Source organism: Talpa occidentalis, unplaced genomic scaffold (genome assembly GCF_014898055.3).
Source record: "Talpa occidentalis isolate TD23 unplaced genomic scaffold, MPIMG_talOcc4v2.1 talOcc4.6, whole genome shotgun sequence".
Classification (NCBI taxonomy): Eukaryota; Metazoa; Chordata; class Mammalia; order Eulipotyphla; family Talpidae; genus Talpa; species Talpa occidentalis.
In genome coordinates, this window is record NW_023604972.1 from 94,435,005 (window position 1) to 94,455,763 (window position 20,759).

The window sequence follows — 20,759 nt, forward strand, 5'->3', positions numbered from 1 at the left end:
TGGTAAGCATTTATGTTCCTGGTCCAGGCTCTTTCCCATTTTACATTAGACCTGGAACTGGGGATCCCTAGTAGGAGGGGAACTAGATTCACTCTTTTTTTTCCACTCACTCATTTTCTTCACCACTTCTTCCCAAAAACCAAAGTTTTAAGCATTTAAACATGAAAAAAGAATGCTGGTTATTTTTATCTTTGAATGACTTACCCTTTATTTCAAAAGACTATGTAAAATAAGACATATACTGGCACATTAAATTTATTGCTACATTATTCTTGCCTAGCCAACCCAGTAGTGATTCGCACAGCCCAGTTAATAACACAAGTAAGAATTTGAGTACTCTTGGCCAAAGTTTGCCATTGAAGTTAACTTTGGAGAGAACGGGAGAATAACTGCTCACACAATGACTCTCATGGAGCCAGGAAGGTCTAACACAAATGTCAGCCTGCGCATTTGACTCCAGTCAGCTCCTGCTTCTGCTTGTGTAAATAAAGTTTTATTGGAACACAGCCCGGCTCATTTGTTAGCCTATTGTTTGGGCTTCTTTGGCCCTACAATGGCAGAGGTGGGGAGTCGCTAGAGATCACATGGCTCCCAAAGCTGAAAATGTTTACTCGTGGGCTCTTTATAGGAACTGTTCACCCAGCCCAGAAAGAATAGCTGAACTGCTGAAGTGTAAATTAACATCTCAAAGGCAAATGACAGTGATAACTTACTCTACAAACCAAAAGCCAAAGGAGCAATGAGAGCAAAGTGTCTCCTCCTTTGGACTATCTGGCACTGTCCTGCCTTCTTGCCTCCACTGAGACTGCGTCCCTCTCCAGAGGGCTGCTGTCCCAAAATGGAACTCATGCTTTAAGCCAATTCAATTGTACCTCTCTCTTATGTCATTTCTGGAGCAGCAAATTAAAGCATTTTAATTTATCTGCCTGTAAAGAGTTTTTCAGAGGGGTTGTGGAGGGAACTGGGGGAGGACATGCCGGTGCATTCCAAAGCTTCTCTAGGTGGGTCAGAAGTCCTCCATAGCTCTAACAGAAAAAAGACCTCACATCTGTTGTGCAAACACAAACACAGCCTGTGGAACCAAAAATAAAAACCCATACTGATGAAAGCCAGCATGTCAAGAGATAATTTTAGACTTACTTTAAACTGTAGAAACTATCTTGCTGAAATTTAAAAACCACACCCTCAAAATACCAACCCCCCTTGTGATTAAGCTCAACCCTGTTTTAGAAGGCAACACACACTCCATTCTCCTTTTAAAAATCTCCTACCTCAGGGCCTCCCCGGTGGCGCAGCGGTTGAGCACTGGGCTGCGAAGCTGCCTGCAGCCTCTGCAGTGCAGGTTCGATCCAACATGGTGCACAGACCTCTCCTGCCACCCGCTGCTCCCCTCAGCAGTGTGTTTTGTCAGTCTGCCTGTTCTGCTCCCCGCTCTGGCTCTGGTGAATTCTCTTACCCTCCCACGCTTCTGATTGTACCCAATGCTTGTATAAATAAATAAATAAATCTTTAAAAAAAAAAAATCTCCTACCTCAGCTCCCAATCTGCAGACAAGAGCAGAGAAAAGGCATTCCTGAGTCCCAAAGTGACCTCAAAGGTCAACAGAAATGACAGTTAAGCTGACAGTTTTCCAGTAGTTGATAATGGAGTTCATATCTGTAGCTTCCAAACACACCCAGGTGTGTACATACAGTGTAAGTTTAGGTGCTCCTTCTGGAAATACTTAACAATCTGTTCTCTTCCCTGACTTGGGGTCCAATTCTCTAAGGACATCTCTAAGGATGTAAGTATGTGTGTTATTCACACTAACATTCCTGTACCTTGCACAGTGCTTGGGATGCACACGCACACGTGTGTGTGTATGTGTGTGTGTGTATATATGTGTGAGTTACATAATATTTTTAAAGTATGAGCTCAGGTTACAGTTTAACCAAGTGCTAAATCACTCTTTTATTTTATTTTTTTTTTTTATAGAGGCATGTTTATTTGTTTGTTTGTTTGATGGTTTGTTTATACATGCACTGGGTACAGTCAGAAGCGCGGGAGGGTGAGAGAATTCACCAGAGCCAGAGCAGGGAACAGAGCAGACAGAGGACCGAAGTACACTGCTGAGGGGAGCAGCGGGCGGCAGGAGAGGTCTGCGCGCCATGTGGGACCCTCCTCCGGTGGACGGGGAGCAGCCGGGGATCGAACTGGCGCTGCAGAGGCCGCGGGCAGCTTCGCAACCCAGCGCTCAACCGCTGCGCCACCGGGGAGGCCCCACTCTTTTAAACTCTGTAAAGACTCAAGTAGTCACAGGATTTGTTTCCTACTTCCAGTGTTTTGAAGCTACTATCACTAGTTGATTCTATGTTATTCCATGTCTGTTCCCTCTGGTCCCTTTTATAACGACATAACTGTTTATTTCCAACTGTAAGTTCCTGTCTGTTTTATTTATCTGCAGAGTGCTCCAAGGCTCTGTCTGCGGCACTTGCTTAACAGATGCTTTTCATAATGACAGGAATAAGTGTGCTAGGGAAACTTTGGTTCTCTCATCTTATCTGTCTCCCACTCCCACAACCAGACCAAGCCTGTAACAAAGAGACTATTAACACCTTATGCCCTACCCCCCACCAAGCTTCTGGGTAACAGATCTTCTAGACTAAGGACAATAACTATTGTTTATTTTCTGGCTGCAGGAAAACTCACTATTACTGGACAAGCATCAAACCTCTTTGTCTTTGGCTCAGACTCGAAAAAAAAGACTCAGTTGGGTATCCTTTGTTATAGGCAACCCCGATATAAAATAAAACGGGTTGCCTGGCTGTGGGTCCTCACCCACACGCTTAAAAGGGACTTATTAATACTCCACTTCAGGCACACACAAAAGGTTAATAAAAGGTTTATTTACAAGGGAAAGAGAATTAAGGAAATGTACAACTCAGGGAGAAAATAGGGAAATAAAGTCTTTAATGCGTCCTACCCGATCCGCCGACCTGGAAACCCAAAGGCATTCTCAGAGCTGGCCTACTGCGAGCTGGCGGGGAGCCAAAATGGGGGATCCCCTCCAAAGCCCACGTGTCTGGCTTTATACCACACCTGGCTGCTTAACCCCACCCTCAAGTCCCAGCCACCTTCCCTTTGGTGGTGATGGGATTTGGAGTTCTCAGTGTCTTTTTGGCTTTGGTCTGGAGAGGGGGGTTGAGTCCACAAAGCCTGTATGGAATTAGCTTTAGGACATCCTTTTCCCCCTAACACCTTTAGTTCACAGGGCTGCCTGCAGTACAAAACTATTCCCATCATCATTTTCCCGCCATTCATTTGTATGTGTGGGAGGGTGAAGCCCCAGCAGTGAGAAGTGAGCAATGGGAGGGCGGCAGGGACTCTTTCTTCCTCCCAGATGGTGTTATGATGTCTGCATGGAATTAGACCAAAGAGAAAATTACTTTGGACATGTGTTCCTTGAGTCACCTCAACTTGGAGGAGGGACCCAGAGGATTTAAGAAAAAATCTCATCACCAGCTCCCCACAGGGAAACTCTGCTTAGACCAGAGCGGGAATCTTTCCTCAATGTTCTACAAACTGTTTGAGGTCTGATAATCTAAACCCACTTTTAATCCCAGTAAACATACTTGTTGAAATACCTAACACATATAAGTTATAACAGTATAATGAACTCTGCTGCTGTTCAGAAAGAAAACTTTTGAAAAGCATTCAATCTAGCTGGATTAAAAAAAAGTCCTCTAGAGGGCCTCCCCTGTGGCACATCGGTTGAGCGCTGGGCTGCGAAGCTGCCCCAGCCTCTGCAGCGCTGGTTCGATCCCAAGCTGCTCCCTGGCCACAGGAGGAGGGTCCCACATGGCGCGCAGACCTCTCCTGCCGCCCGCTGCTCCCCTCAGCAGTGTACTTCAGTGTACTTCGTCAGTCTGCCTGTTCTGCTCCCCGCTCTGGCTCTGGTGGATTCTCTCACCCTCCCGCGCTTCTGACTGTACCCAGTGCTTGTATAAATAAATAAATTAATTTAAAAAAAAAAGTCCTCTAGAATGCGCTAGAACTGGGTCAGCTTTTCCCCTGACCCTAATGCAACCCTTGCTCTAACACAAAAACTCTAAAGTCAGCTAAGACTACAGTGTTCTTCTTGGGGCTTCAATGCTCTGTTAGAAAGCCGCATGCTAGGTCTCACAGGTACACTGTGCTCTTCACATTCAACCCGTAAATACCAAAATTAAACAAGAACCAGCTTTCCCAGCTTCAGCATGAATACCTGTCATTCTTTGCAAAGAAAAAGAATCGAAAATGGTGTTTTAGATCTAAGTGGAATTTTTTATATCACTGATGTTTGTTTACTTTAAAAAGATGTTTTCACCAAACACAACTTAAAGGCAGGTTTTATTTTGTGTGCAAAGCCACTGAATGAATAAAATACTAGATTTGTGGTTGCCCTTATTTTCTACTTTAACTAACAATGATCCCTTGAGCTTAGCTTTTGCAAGAGGAAGGAGGAAGCTGGGGAATATAAGCAAAAAAAGCTGCTAAAGGCCTGAGGTTGTGCTTTTTCCAGAAGGAATACCTTCCCCAACTACAGGAGTTTTAAGATTAGGAATCAGGAGGAAGGAAACTTGCTAAGGCTTTCCCTCTACTTTTGTAAACATCTGAGCAACAATCAAGCCAACTTGTAAAGGCAGGAAAAGCCCTGGTGTGACTGAACAACTGTCTGGGGTCTAGTCCTGGCTGTGCCTGTTGAAACTCACTGCCCTGGACAAGTCAGTTGCTTCCCTAAGATACAGCCCCTCATTTGTCAAATGGGTTGGTTAGGATTATGACTTAATCTTCCAATTTATTCAAATTGTACTCTGATGAAGGAGATCCGTATTTTCTCTGCATAACACATCACCACATATTCACTGTCTCTCCATGGGGCAAAACAGTTATCATAAATGTGAGTTGTATCCTCTTTTCCATTTTTCATCTCTTTAATCCTTTAACTAGGACCTTTATTTCATGTATATTTTATCTCCACTTTCCCCACAAACAATACTTATCCTACTACTTTCATAGTCCTCTTAGCACTACATGTTAAAAATAAAAAGTAAATAAAGAAGCTCATGTAACAAATTTCTAAGTCTCAAACATACTGGATCAAAACTGTCAACTCCAGGAACCACCAAAGTATTGCAAAATGCCACTATGAGCCAAATGCAGAAGGAATAGCCCTTCGAAATCTAAGTTGTCTTGAAGGAAAGTAGTGTTTGTGTTCACCAATAGTCACTGTACTTGGAGAACCCAAAATTTAGAAATGGAGCACATTTGGGAGAAATACAAGTAGCAAGCAGCAGCCTCAGGTCTCCCACAGGATTAGTTCTAGAAAAAGAAGTTTGAGGCAGTGAACAAGCCAAGTGGGGGATGGTCAGGAGCAATCCAAGTTCAAGTAACACAACAGAAGGTGACACCAGGGAGCCTAAGGGGCTGAATCTTTCTGAATGGAAAACACAGTGGAAACCCAATACTTTTATGACCCGTCTGGGGAAAGTGTGGATCTAAGAAAAAAACTGGGGAGAAGGATGAGGAAGGGGCCCCAGCACTGTTTAGAGAAGTGTGCCCCAACAAGCAAACATGAATACAGGAATAACCAAAGCCAAAAATGAATGAGCTGCCCCAATGGGTAGTGTTCCAGGCAGAGAGGAGATGGCCACTTCCTGCTGAGAGGTTGAGAACAAGATTTGATGTGACCTTAGGAACAAATTGGATACAAATAATCATTCTTCAACTATTTCCCTTTCATCTACTTCCACATAATTACTACCATCCATAATAATACTGCTAATACTCATGAATTTCTTGGTGTAGCACCTTTTCCCTTCTGCTCCTGATGAAGACAATTCATAGCATTTCCTTTTCCCTTCTCCAGAAGACAATAATGAACAGTGAAAATAACTGGGAAATACTAGCTAAAAAGTTTAAATATCACCTCTGGGGAATGTATTGTGAGAAACTGGATTTACTGAATAGAGAAAAATCCTTTAAGCCCAACCTGCTGTTTTTGTTCAAAGGGCCTAAATCCATAGTTAGCAGACTTAACATTCATCTCTTTCCCTTCCTTTGCAAATTTTGGACTCTATGATAAATATACATATTTTGATTAGAATATGTACTTAATTGTTCTTTTAAAAGAGGTAGGTGATGCATGTGACTTAGGAAAGAAGTCTGTTTAGATCCAATTCCATGTCCCACCTCTATCCTTTAAGTCATTAAGTCCAGTGGACCAAAGTGACTGATCAGCGCAATTTCTAATGATGCCAAATTCCAGTACATAAAGGGGAAACTAGTTCTGGTAAAGAAAGGCTTCCCAGGCCCCAGCCTACAGCTATGTATGTAGATTCTAGCAGCATACTGCCCACCATAACAGGCGTGGTAAGGGAGCCCTCATCACCATTTGTCTGCCCTCTAAAAACTTTTTAGAAACTTTTAAGATTCATTTCATTTATTTATGCATACAAAAGCTGGGGTGCAGGCCAGAGGTGCGGGGGGTAGGGGTGAGAAGATTCACCAGAGACAGAATGGGAAGCAGAACAGGTGGATACTGAAATACACTGCTGAAGGCAGCAACAGGCGAAACAGGGTTTCCTGCGCCATGAGGGTTAGCTCCCTGGCCGGGGATTGAATTCACCGGAGTGGCTGAAACTTAACCCCTTTTGCCACCAGGGAGACCCCCTTTTCAGAAACTCTTGATCGCAGAGCTACTTTGGGAACTGCAAATCCAAATGCATTCAGGGGACAAGAAGCAAGGATAAATACGTGATATAAGGAAACAGCCTGCTAGTTCCTTCTACAGATAGCCAAATTTAAATTAAAAAAAAAAAAAAATCTACTGGCCAAACAAGAACCTATAAGCTAAATACAACTCCAGAGCCAGGGCAAGTCCCATGGTTTGACCCAGATCATATGAAATCTCTGGGTGTGGCACTGGCTAATGGGTGGGGGTGGGGCTGCCCTGGACTCTAATCATAGCTGACTTGCATCAAGTCCAGGGAGAGAATGGAATTCAGGAGCTGCTTGTAAGATAATGGGGAAATTCAGTCATGAACACCCATCTTATTGGGATCCCATTAGATCTTTTCCTTTGAAGCCCAGACTATGCTGCAACATTATCATCCTGTGCTGAAAAAAAAAAAAAAACCGAAGAACTCTTTCCATAGGCGATAATGAGCAGTCAGAAGAGTAGTACAGTTTCCACATCACTACTCACTCAAAAGAAAAATTGACTTAGACCAGTCAACAGAAAAGAATGTGTAAAGTGAAACGTATTTTCAAGAGATCGAGATCACAGTAAAACATAATCCTTCTAAACAAATGAAGGAACAAAAAACGACTATCAAAAACAATGATCTTGGGGTCTCCCTGGTGGTGTAAGAGGTTAAGACGCAACCTATGAAGCAATCCACAGCCTCTGTAGCACAAGTTCAATCCCCTGTCCGGCCAGGGAGCAACCCACATGGTGCAGCAGACCTCTCCTGACTTGCCCAGTGCTCCCCTCAGTAATGTACTTCTGTCAATCTGCCTGTTCTGTTCCCCACTCTGTCTTTGGTGAATACTCTCACCCCCCCCACACACACCTCTGGCCTGTACCCCAGCTCTTGTATGCATAAATAAATCTTTAAAAAAAAAAAACACAATGATCTTAATCTCTCCTCTCAGCACAATAATTATGAAACTGAAGATAAATGGCTAAAATATTATTGGAATCTAAGAGAACACAAAAGGGCAGGGGAACTTTTCTAACTCCCCCTATGAGGCTTGTTTTTACAGAGGCGGCTTATCTGACATAGACTGAGCAAACAGAAGCAAACAAGCCAGAGCTGATCTCCAAGGCTTGCCTGAGACAAGAGTGCAGAGAACGGGGTGGGGAGGGAGAGGGAGTATCCAGAGGTGGGGACCCACCAATAGAAATTCAAAACTCCCCTTAATACTTTTTCATGTGTGAGTTGCCCAATACCTAGCCAATGAATTTCATCCAAGTTTCTTTGCCCACTTTTTAGCCAATAAAATTTAACTCCTTTGTCCTTAACACCTACCCCCAAAATCTGTATTACCTTATTACCTTTCTTAAAGGGGAGGTAGATATGCGTTTATCTCCTGTCTCCTAGCCAACTGATGCACAATAAAGCTGATTTCTTGACTCAAAATACCCCTAGTGTCATAATTTGATTTGTGCTCATGGGGGGCGGACCCACTAGCTTGAAACAAGTTTTCAAAATTTAAACTGCAACACAAAAACATTCTTCCACAGAGAAAGACAAATACTACATAATTCCACTTATTTGCGGAATCTGAAAAACTAAGCAAAACATAACTCAGATACAGAGAACAGATTGGTAGGTAACAGAAGGGAGGAAGTCTGGGAGGTGGGGGGCAAAATGAGTGGAAGTATCAGTTATAAAATAACAAAGTCACAGGCGATGCAGTGTATAGCGTGGGGTTTCTAGGCAGTGATATAGTATGGCAAACTAGAAAAACTGCTAAGAATAGATGGGAAATAGACTTATTGTGCTGATCATATCACAATGTATACAAAGTCAAATCATTATGTTGTATAACTGAAACTAATATAATGTATGTCAATTATATTTCAATTTTTAAAGAAAAAACACCCTTCTGTGATATGGAAGATGTGTTTGGTTCTGGGGGAAAAAAATGTAAAGATTAGTCATCTTGAGCATGACTTACCAACCATTTCCATGATTAGAGCAGCCCAAAATCCAAACAGAACATGGATCAAGAAAATGAACCAGGGGCCTGCCTGGTGGCGCAGGAGTTAAAGACAGTGCTATCAAGCTATCTGCAGCCACTATAGCACAGCGTTCTGATCCCCAGCAGGCCAGGAAGCTAATCCACATGGCTTAGTAGATCTCTCCTGTCTCACCCACTGCTCCCCTCAGCAGTGTACTTCAGTATATCTGCCTGTTCTGCTCCCCACTCTGTCTCTGGTGAATCCTCTTACTTCCCTCCCTCTACCTCTGGCCTACACCCCAGTTCTTATATGCATAAATAAATAAATCTTTAAAAAAAGAAAGAAAGAAAGAAAATGAACTAAAGATATTTCCTGTTAGGTACGTTTAAGTCTCTTCCAACGTTGGCCTGGCACATTGAGCCCTCAGGGAAGAAGGCCTGGGTCCACAGAGCTCACCTGTCCTTCCTTTTCCATATTTAGTTGGCTTTAAAGGCCCCTAATTCCCTAAGAAACAAGAACGCCCCATTCTGTCCTCCCAGAATGCCTGCGTAGCTTCCCAGAATGCCCACACATTAAGTGTTATCATTTGTCTCCAAACACAAAAGCTACATCTTGATTAAGTGATGCAGATCAATGAACTTGATCTTCCACCAATATTTAACATTTCTAATCTAAATCAGATTTTTAATTCCCCAGGTATCAAGATTTTTCCTGTTTGAATTACATGGTTAATAGTAAGACTGACCTGCAATCAAATGGCTCCTAGGTTTCGAGATGGAAAACGTGCTCTGGAAACAGAGTCACACACATTAAGATCATTAAGCAGAGTAGAGCTTTCTCTGGCTGAGTTCTCATGGGAAGGAGTTTCTCTAGTGAAAAGCAACAGGACAAAGTTTGACCCAACATCTCCTTGCAGTTCTCTCTTGCTCAGACTTTAACTGCATTCTGAAACCAAGGCAAAAACCTGAAGAAAAAAAAAAACCTGAAATGGGGGCTGCCTTTTGTGTTCTTAACTCGTGTACCAAAGGCCATTGTGGCTCTGCACAGAGCCCCATCCACTGCACACAGTGCAGGGCACTCCTGCTGGGCAGGAGGCAATGACATACTCCAATCCGGGCCCTTACAAGCAAACAGTGCTTTCTCTCTCCCACTGCACCCTCCAACATTTCCACAGGCCAACAAAGAAGGGGTGAGAACTCCAGCAGAAGTCCATTGAGTCCCCACAAGGGGACCTTTCAACGCCCACCCTCAAGCACCGCCTGAGGATGAGATCAGCCTCTATTCTATAGGCAATGAAACAAGCTGACTTTGTGACCAGTTGGCCAGTGCCCTGTGAGGCCCTAAAGATGGAAAGGGATTGGTTGCGCCCACAGAGCCTTCATTCCCTATGCAGGGAGCCCAGCCAAACCATTTTTAAATAAATAAATTCAGTCAATAGAAATATTTACAAGGCCTCTCTAAAGGTCAGAGTTAGCCCTTTCCCTACCCTTTACTCTGACCCCAAATCACACTGCACACACACCACAGCTGGGGGCTCACCTCTCTAAACATCCCCCATTTCTGTGACAGCCTCCTACTCAAGACTATCTAATAGCTCGCTGTTTGCCATTAGACATGGTCAAATACCTCACCTTCATACTGAAATTCCTATAACATCCATGTCCCCTCTTTCCTCCAGTGCAGCCTTATTCGTGTTCTCTTCCCTTCTCTCAACATACACAACCTAGTAGCTATGAACACATTCAGCCTGGGTTCAAATCCCAACTCTACCACGAGGAGCTTGAGACCTTAGGGAAGTACTTGAATGACGCTGTGACTCAGTTTCTCCATCAGCAGAGTGGGATGATAATAGCACCTACTGCTCAAGTGAGGACAGCAGCAATGAACTGAGATGACACAGGAAAATGCTCAGAATAAACCCTGGCTCACACTATCATTCAATAAATATTAGCTACCAAAATACTTATTATCACACAAGCCATTTCTTCCAGGAATCCTTCCCTAGCAGTATCAGTCAATATCTCAGTTCCTGAAATGCTCTAGACCAGTCAGAAAGCACAGATACTGGCTGGACTTGTCAGGGACTGTTTCACGGGGCAGGATACTTGAAATGGTAACCAAATGTTAAATTTATTATTATGAAAGTCATAAAAGATACACCGGTAGTTCCCAAATGGCCTTGACTATCAGGAACAATGTTTCTGACAGGTTCAGAAACAAACATATATTAAAATCTTATACAGCTTCATATGTTGTTTCTTGGAGCCAAAGCTCAATTCCACTGAGACGGAAAACTTCTTACAAGCCACAGACATCTGTATACACTGACAGTCCTCACCACAGGGAAATGGTGGGGATGCAAGTCAGTGCTTTTTGAATTTGAAAGAGAACATTAAATTACCCCAAAAACAAAGCCAGTAAGTGGGAGATTTAAGTGGCTCTTCCAGAAGAGTTAAACTCTACCCTTTCAGTATTCCTCTGCACAAACGGCACAAACAGAAGATGAAACTATGCTAGTAGCAAGGGATACGCTGGCCACCACCATGGAGATGGAGGAGAACCTGGTTTCGACCACTGAGGGTGGCCTTCATTCTTGTTCTCTCTGCCTCCAAAGGTCTTGCCTCCTCTCACATGGCAGTTACTATTTTCTACCTTGTTTATGCCTCAGAAACAATGCATGTATCAGAGGATTGTGTGTTTTCTCTGCCTTGTTTATAAGTGTTCTTGTTATGTTTCAGAAGTTCTATGTTTCAGAAGTTCTTTCAGAGCATACACAATCACAATTATGAAAGTATCATCCAGCAGAAAGCTCTAATGCATGGATAAGAAGATATTCAATTCTTTTAAGAAAATGATTGCTTTGAAGTACTTGAGAGTATTTAAAAGTCTGGTGTTACAGCTCAAGATTGGGGAGAACAAACACTTCCTGGGGAGTTGTTCCTGGTGATGTCACCTCCACTGTGAGGGGTGCATGGGAGCCCTGCCCCTGGCCTCCCTCTTCTCACTCTGCTGAACCCCCAGGGATGCAGTGCTGAACATAAACTCTAAGGGGAAGAAGGGATGGGGTTGCTAGCCTTTCCTCCTTTCCTGTGGCTGAGAGCAGTCCCGAGGGAAAACACCAGCTATTCTTCCTGGCAATCTGTGCCCCTCATAGGAGGCCTGAGCTAGCCCATTCAACTCCCCAGGTGGGTGACTCATTTGGGGTTCAGTAGAAGGCAGTTCACTCCCCTGGAGAGAAAGCCAATTGTCTCACATCAGCTTTATGAAGGATAAAGGTGATTATCTGTCATCTACTTGTTGACATCGTAGTCTTTTTGTCATTTCGTTCAGAACTGGACAAGGAAAGGATGGTGGTGTTTATTGGGGGTCCCTCAAACACCCAACAAATTCCCCATATCATTGGACTAACCAAGAAGTCTACTATGGGGAAAAGGAAAGCTCCAGAAAAGGGTGCTTTAAGTATCTACATCAGAGTCACCTGACAGGTCCATCTCTGCATACACTGCCCAAGAAAGGGCTGAAAATCCAACCCACCTCCCCCAGAAATACCCACCATGTCCATAAAATTAACAACCACTCTACAGCCCTCCTCATTGTGGGATTATTTACATGTTATCAGGCTTCAGACCAAATTGTTTTATAACAGCTGCTACTTGAAATACTAGTACTCACCCTTATGATAAAGGCAAAGTAAAAACCACAAACCCACAAGAAAAAACTATACACCTAAGGAGGAACACTTATAAACAAGGCAGAGAAAACACACAATCCTCTGATACATGCATTCTCCACCAAAAGGACCACCCAGCATCTGTACAGAAGAGCCAGGTATTAGGTGTTTGGGGTCTGCTGCTTGGCAGGCCAGCACTGAAGAGGCTTCAGGAAGATTCAGAAAGTATACCCAACCTCAAGGTTGGATGGCCCGATCCTCTAAACTGAGTGTCTCCCACACACCCTCATCAACTGTCAGAATGGGAAGCGCTAACAGAGACAGACTCACGCGCTCTTTCATCTCATTGGCCACAGTCGTAGACATCATGATGCAGCAGAGGATGGCAACCAGGATGAAGTAGAGTGCGTACATGAAGCGGGTGCCCCGGGACTGTCGGATCTTGGGGCAGCAGTCGCAGCAGAGGGAACAACCGGCAGTCCCACAGCAGCAGGCCAACTAGAAAAGGAACATAAAATATTCTCTTAGACATCACTCCTTTACAAGCCTGGAGCCCAGACTTCTGCAGATCAACCTATGAGTTACCAGTCTTCCAAGGCATCCTGTCCATGGGGCATGCGGGGTCAAGTGTGTGAGAACAAAGCTTCCACCAGAATAGGTGGGTGTTGCCTTTAATGTCATGCTTGGGAGATAATGACAGAGAAAAGGCCCAGTTCACCTGAAGCACTATAATCCTTACTTTAGATCCAATAAAGATTTCTGGGACCTGTGAGAATAAGAGAAGTCCAGCACTAGACAAAGGACAGGGTAAGGTGGGAAAAACATGGAAAACAGAAATTGGGCCCAAAAGAGGCACTTGTCCAACTCCATGAGCCCAAGAATGAACCCTATGAACACGCAGGGCCATGTTGGGATGGGAAAGGCTAGTATGCTGCATCCACCTGCCTGCAGGAATCAAGAGTAACTGGAAGCTCAAAAGGCCACCAGAGCACCAATCCCCTAAGGGTGAGCTCTTAGGCAGGGAGTGGGATATGACTAGAGGTTGGTGGGCTATGCAAATGGACTAAATTTGGGGCTATTAAGTAAAACACAGATTAAGGTTTCAGGTTTGGATCTGGTGGGGTTTTTTGTCTGTTTTAAATACTATTTTTAAGAGTAATTAAAGGTTTATAATAAAATTGAGAGGAAGATACAGAGATATCCATATACCCCCCCTACTCCCACATGTGTAGATCCCTTATTATCAATTATTGCTCACCAGAATGGTATATTTTTAACCAAATTTAACTTACATTTACACACTGTAGTCTCCCAAAATCCACAGTTAACCTAAGGGTTCTCTCGGTGTTGTATATTCAATATGTTTGGATAAATGTGTGATGACATATGTCCATCATTATAGCACCATACAGAGCATTTTCACAGCCCTAAAAAGAACCTAGATCTTCAAGAGAGCAGTGAGCAATCGAGGATAGGCTATATGGTCGGGCTCAGAGTCAGCCCGCCTGGGTTTGAAATGGGCTCTGCCACATATCAGCTATGGACTATGAACAAGCTATTTGACTTTTTAAGATTTAGATTCCTCATTTATAAGCTGAGGATGGTAGCAGTACTTATGCTGAGGTATTTTGTATGATTTCATGGGACACACCTGCATGTATTAACACTATCCTCCATGTAAATCCTAGCAAAATTCAATCTATCGGTAATAATTCAGAAGGAAGTTTGGGACTTTTGAAATTCATGGCTTCAAAACAAGCATCAATTCAAATGCTACATGATAAACATTACTTACAATGAAAAGGGGTCATAGGTGTACATGTACAAGAACACCAGCTGTCAACATAATGATGTTGTAACGGAAGTTAGAAATGTAGTCATTTCCTAAGTTAATTCATTCACTTTGTGAAATTGCCATTGTTGGACCGTGTGATATAATACGATATACAGATGACACAGAGTTCCTAAATTCAAAGCAATAAGAACATAGGAGATTCGTTCTAATGTCTTTGGCCCCATGCCTGACAGAGCTCCTAAAAGCCTTGTAAATTCTTAAGTGATAAGAGCACTGGGGGTATCTTTTGTTCTAACATTTGGTCTTTGACCCTGGTTCCAGACACAGAGCTCCTGAAATCCTTGTAATTCTGGGTGGTAGTGTGTGTTTTGTTCTAATGAGGCCAGTCAGGGTGACTCTTGAAGGAGGATTTGTCAGCAGAAAGACCCAGTGATGATTAGAAGCTTGAAATTTTCATTAATGTCCCCTAAACTTGTGGAACCTGATACTATCTTCGGGTAAGTAGTGTCAGAATGGAGTTAAATTGTAGGGTACCCAGCAGATGCCAGAGAGATTTGCTTGGTGTAGGGGAAAACCTCCACACATTTGATTAGAAGTGTGTTCTTAGAAATGAAGTAGTTTCTCTGGTAAAGTAAAGGAGATACACAGAAAAGAAACACATAGTAGGGCAGAACTGGGCTTTTCCCTAAATATAGGCAGGAAAACACTAAGGTCATCCTTAAATGCACTACTTCATCGCTTACAATTTTTACTAATGTACTTTTTCATCTTACATTCAATTTTCCTAGCCAGCTTGTAAGACTCTTCTTGTCTTATAAGATTAGGCCATTGCTTTGTAAGATTAGTTATAGATCACATAAGTAGGACCCCAAATATTACACATGTGGTATTCTGTGGGTCACTTTTCAATTCACTCATTCATATTCTTTGAATTTTATTGACCTCTTTCCACTTGCACAAATCTCTTCCTCCCAGTCGCCCATCTGGCTCTCTCAACTTAGCTGGCTTTTCTCCAGGCCCTCTTCCTTCCTCCTCAGCTTCCCAAACTCTTTCCCACTGTCTCCTTCATTGTTTGCTAATATTTTAAGCTCTAAGGTCTTAGATAACCAGTCTTAGTGTATTTCAAATTCAAATACAATAAACAAAATATCCTCTTTGGGGAAAGAAATATTTTAGAAGTAGCTAATGCTTCCCATGATAGAACTTTCCCACAGCAGAATCAACACTTAAATGCACTATCTCCACAGTGGGGGAAAAATGAACAGATACATAATGTGAACCTAACTGATAATTTAAAGACAGACAAACAATGAAACTAATAATATTATATATCGACTGTATCTCAAAAAAAATTTTAAAGGACAAATAGTGACAGATGGGTGTGATTATAGAAAACATGAAAAGAAAATCATACTAGTTTAATTCTATTCATCATTGAGGTCATAAGTCATTGAATCAATCTGATTTGTTAAACTTTCCATTTCACTTTCAACTATAATTTTTTTTTAGATTTATTTATTTATTTATTTATTTATTTATTTATTTATTTATACAAGCACTGGGTACAGTCAGAAGCGCGGGAGGGTGAGAGAATTCACCAGAGCCAGAGCGGGGAGCAGAGCAGGCAGAAGGACCGAAGTACACTGCTGAGGGGAGCAGCGGGCGGCAGGAGGGGTCTGCGCGCCATGTGGGACCCTCCTCCGGTGGCTCGGGAAGAGCCGGGGATCAAACCAGCGCTGCAGAGGCTGTGGGCAGCTTCACAACCCAGTGCTCAACCACTGCGCCACCAGGGAGGTCCTCCATTTCACTTTCACTCGATGTAGTGCTATATTTTAAAAACCGTATTTTTTTTTTTTTAGATTTTATTTTTATTTTGACGTAGAAGAACTGTGGTACAGGCGAGAGGTGCGGGTGTGTGTGTGTGTGTGGATTCACCAGAGACAAACTGCATATGTTTATATGTGTGCATACATATGTGTGTACGTATATACATATATGCCTAATATTAAAATCTAATAGCTATTCTCTACTAACGTAAGTTATTTATCAAAACAAACTATGTCAATAACCAAAGGAACAAGTGTATTATGTCAAGCTAAATGTTGATTTTTACACTAAGTGGAAATTTGATACAGCATCCATAAAATAAATGTTACATTAGCATCAAGAAAAATCTCAGAGCCCTGCTGACTTACCCCTACTTTCCTGAAGAACATAATTTAGAATAAAATGTATTTACATCCAGCCCTTGCCACATGCAGCTTTGTTACTCTGAGTATGTTATTTCTTCAATTTTCATCTTCAAAACTAAAAAAAAATCAATTCCTAGCCAGTCTAACTTCCAGAGCTGTCCATGTGTGAAGAGAATCACGTGTCTTATTATCCCTGATTCCAGAGGGCCCAAAACTTTTACCTGAGCAAGTCAGTAAAAGAAAAATACAAATAAATATAGAATGCACACCATCAAGAATGAACCCTAATGTAAACTATGGACTTTGGATTAATAATGTCAATATAGGTTCACCGATTATACTAAATGGACCACTCTGTTAGGGGAGTTGATAAGAGGGAGGTCATGCATATGTAGGGGCAGGGAATACATGAGAAATCTCTTTATCTTTCTCTCATTTTTCCTGTGAACCCAAAACAATTCTAAGAAATAAAAGCTACTGTAAAAGCAATAAAGGAAAAAAAAACAGTATGGCTCAATAAATGGAGGAATAATGTATGGTAAAGTTTCAAAAACAACATTCCCAAAACAAAGAGGCTGACAATCTCACAACACAGGGCTAAGAGGTCAAGTGCTATACTTGAATTTTTCACACCAGCATTATATCACAAAGTCTATTACAGTTTTCATTTGCAGATACTGTACGTTTGCTTTTTCCACAAGAAATTATTATCAACTCAAGACAACCTCTTTGGAGGGCAAAGCTTGAAATTCTTTTAAAAGTTCTTTCTGCAGGTACAGAACGCGGAGATTGCACAAGAACGCAGAGATTTAAGTATGAGGTTGTACATAACAAGCATGGAAACAGTCTTATTCTCCACTACACAGGGACTGGGTAAATGAATTATGGACTAACTAAATAGTAAGGCACAGTTAAAAAGAACAAAACAATGTTATAAGCTGACTTGTATCACTTTTCCAAAATTCATAGGTCGAAGTCCTAATTCCCTGTACCTCAGAATGTGACTATATTTGGTAATAGGGTGCTTAAAGAGGTAAGAAAGTTAAAAGAGTCATTGGGGTGGGCGCTGATCTAATATGACTGGTGTTCTTTCTGATAAGAAGAGACAATTGGGCATAGACACACAGGAAGAAGAGCAGGCGAAGATTCAAAGAGAAGGTGGCCACCTACAAGCCAAGGAAAACAGCCTCAAATGAAACTAACCCTTCCTACTCCTTAGCCTCTAGAACTGTGAGAAATTAAGTATTTGCTGTTTAAACCACCCAATCTGTGGTACTTTGTTATAACAGTCTCAGCAAACTTAGTATAGTCAAGTATGACCTGCTATTTTATACATATGCATGTCTGTGTGTAAAGCTTTTGTGTACATATACAGTGACCTGTACAGAGGGCTGGTCTGAGCAGGAAAAGAGGACATTTACTTTCCTACTGTTCTGTTTGGGTTTTTACCATGTGCCTTTATTACTCTTCTGATTAAAAAAGAGAAAAAAATGACTAAGAAAAGCAACTAAGCTTAAAGTTATTGATATAAAAGCCTTCACAAAGGTCATATTGAATTACGTGACTTTTTTTCTCCTTTCTGAAGAAACATCACCTCCCTCTAAGAATACTTTTTGAAAAAGAAAAGAACCCTTCACAACCTCCCATCTATCTCATCTTGAAATAGCAGCAGCATGAATAGCAGAGGCTATTATAAATAACAGGTGCTTTGTACCAGCAGAGAACAGTCTAAATGGTAGCTTGCTGCTAGCTGGAACAGGGCTTTCCCTTAGCACCCTCCTGTGTAAAGACAAGAGGGGACGGACAGACGGACGGACGGATACACACACACACACACACACACACACACACACACACACACACACAGTAAGTATCAGTATCCTCCTGTCCACCCCATGGCTTTGGGTATAGATGGTTCTTCTAAGTAAGTTACTATACTGGTACTAACTTCCAGGTTCTTTTGTCAAATTAAAAAGTACAGTTCCTTAATAAACTTAGACTGCGGACGGCAACAATTGAAACTAGTAAAGAATCAGGAAGAAAGCCAAACCAATGGAACAAAATCAGCATACATACATACATACACACACACACCTAATTTATTATCTTACTCATAAGGGTCCCTTATTTGCACAATTCCAAAAGGCTTGAAGACCACGTTCTTTAGCCCACAGTGATTAGGATGGACAAATAAATAGGAAGACACATTTCTGAGAACCAGAGGGGCCTGGATTCTAACTGTGCAGCTCTGGGTAAGTCATCTTCCTCCTCTGGGTCTTAGTTTGCCTCACTTGTCAATTAAAGGAACCACGGTAATAATATGCCAGAGGTAGTAGGCTTCATTCACACATGACTCATGGGCAGTGACAGCCTGGAAAAGCTGTGTTGATGTGGGTTCCAGGGCTGAATGTCTCAGCAGGGAAAACACACCTCTCAAGGAGCACCACCTGCCAGAGGCATGATGGCACATGTGCTACATTTTTGTCATCCCTGCAAGAGATGACCTGACATCCCTCCCATTTATAAATTGAGTTGTTGGAAAATGAACTGCGATAGGCAAGCACACTGAGTTCACCCCAAAGCCAAAAAGGACAGAGGAAACCCAATCAGAAGAGTAGACTATTTCAGTTCTTCAACAAAGCCGTGAAAAGTTTTTGAAGCGCCCCACAGGTACAAAGAGTACCCTGCTTTGGTTTATAAGTTTTGTGTGGTACTGTTCACACATCAGTGTGGAAACTCACTTTCATGATGATGGCCCAGTATCACATCAAATCACATTGCCTTTTTCCTGTGGGGCAAAGAAGTATGAGGGACACTTCTGACACAAAAATCATCCTAAACTTGGGTGACATATTTTAGTTTCAGTGCTTTAAGGCATTGGGGTATAAATCCTTTATCAGTGTGGCAAACATCCAGTTAGAAAGCCTTAGTCCTTGAGCTTTCTGGAGCGGCAATGTGGCTTTTTAGTGTGCCTAAAATAAGAGTGAACTGTAAAGGGAAATAATCTTCAAGTCTGACACAACCCCATTAAGTCCCTTTTCCTGACCTGGAAATACAGAAGCCCTAAGAGGACTGAGGCAAAACGTGAGAGACCTTTGTCAACTACAGTAATTATAATATTGTCCCTTGACAGTTGGTGGGGACAGTGTGCAATAGTAGGAAAGTTCCTCAAAACTCAGGTGTTCCTCGGCATGCTGGGGGTGAAAGGGTGCAGAAAATATCAAGGAAATAGAGGAAAAACATGTTATACATGTGTTAGTAAGTTGGTTTGTTTGGGGTTTTTGCGGTAGATTTCTCCCCTACAGAAGCATATAGTTAGTATTCATTTGTCATCAGTAGGTTCTTGGAAACTGTGACTTTAACTGGTGAATATATGGAGATGTGAGGCTGTATTCCCAAATTATATAGTTATGTAAACAATTGGCAAATCAATAAAGTTTGGGAAGGAAAAAATGAAACAATGTACCTATAACTAAACCAGGTAGGTTCTTGAATAACAGCCTCATCTCATTTAACCCCAGCTGAGATTTCTTTATACTTAGCAACATTACAACAAAAGGACATTGACTGAAACCACATTATTTGAGGGTCTGGCTTTTAGGGCAAATTTAATCAATTGCATGCTTAGCTAATAACTGCTACAACTATTATAATCTTCTACTTTGCAGGGCTGAAATTGAGGCTCCAAGAAGTTAAGCAGCTGAAGGACAGAAAGTTGAAGAGTCATAGAGACAGGATTTGAATCTGGTAGGCGCTTTGCCATTCTGCTCTATTTATTGCTGGCATAAAGACAGTGCCTAAAACTGGCAGGGAACCTTGGTTTCCTACAGAAAACTGGTTGCCTGGGAAGGAGAGGGCAAGAGAAAAAGCAGGTTTTTTTTTTTTTCTCCTGCTCTTGGGTAAACAGTAAGTAAGGATCAACAAATATCTGAAGAAGTCATCTCCCTTTCTGTGGCCCCTATTCTCTCCTAGGCAACTTCTGGCCTCAGTGGACCTGGAAAGCCTCTATTAGAGCCTTGTCCCAAGCAGTTTAACAACTCAAACCACCAACCAAGCTCCCTAGATCACCACCACAGTGAAAAGTTCCTAATCCCATAGAAATAGCCAGGCCATTCATTCACATAGCTGTCATTTATTATACTACATACCTAGAAGGTGCAGTGTTTACTTCTGGGAATACCACAATAGACAAGAGACTTTGTTTCTTTTCTAACCAAGCAGGAAAACATAAAATATAAGAATGGCCAGCTATGGTTTGAAAGAGAGAAGGAAAAGAATACTGGGACTGGGGACTTTATGGCCATTCAAATTAGTGAATACAATACACCACTGACATGATTCTCCAGAAAAGCTGACTGCTGGGGAAAGATTCCCACCCTTTATGAACTGAAAATA

At 42.1% G+C, this 20,759-nt stretch overlaps 1 protein-coding gene across 1 annotated transcript in view; it reads right to left on the reverse strand.

Moving 5' to 3' along the window:
* Nucleotides 1–20,759, reverse strand: part of SERINC5 (serine incorporator 5) — a 104,462-nt gene that overhangs the window by 44,407 nt on the left and 39,296 nt on the right. Inside the window, exon 2 of the mRNA XM_037530173.2 lies at nt 12,708–12,875. Coding sequence (XP_037386070.1) covers nt 12,708–12,875 — 168 coding nt within the window. The remainder of the gene's footprint in view (nt 1–12,707; nt 12,876–20,759) is intronic.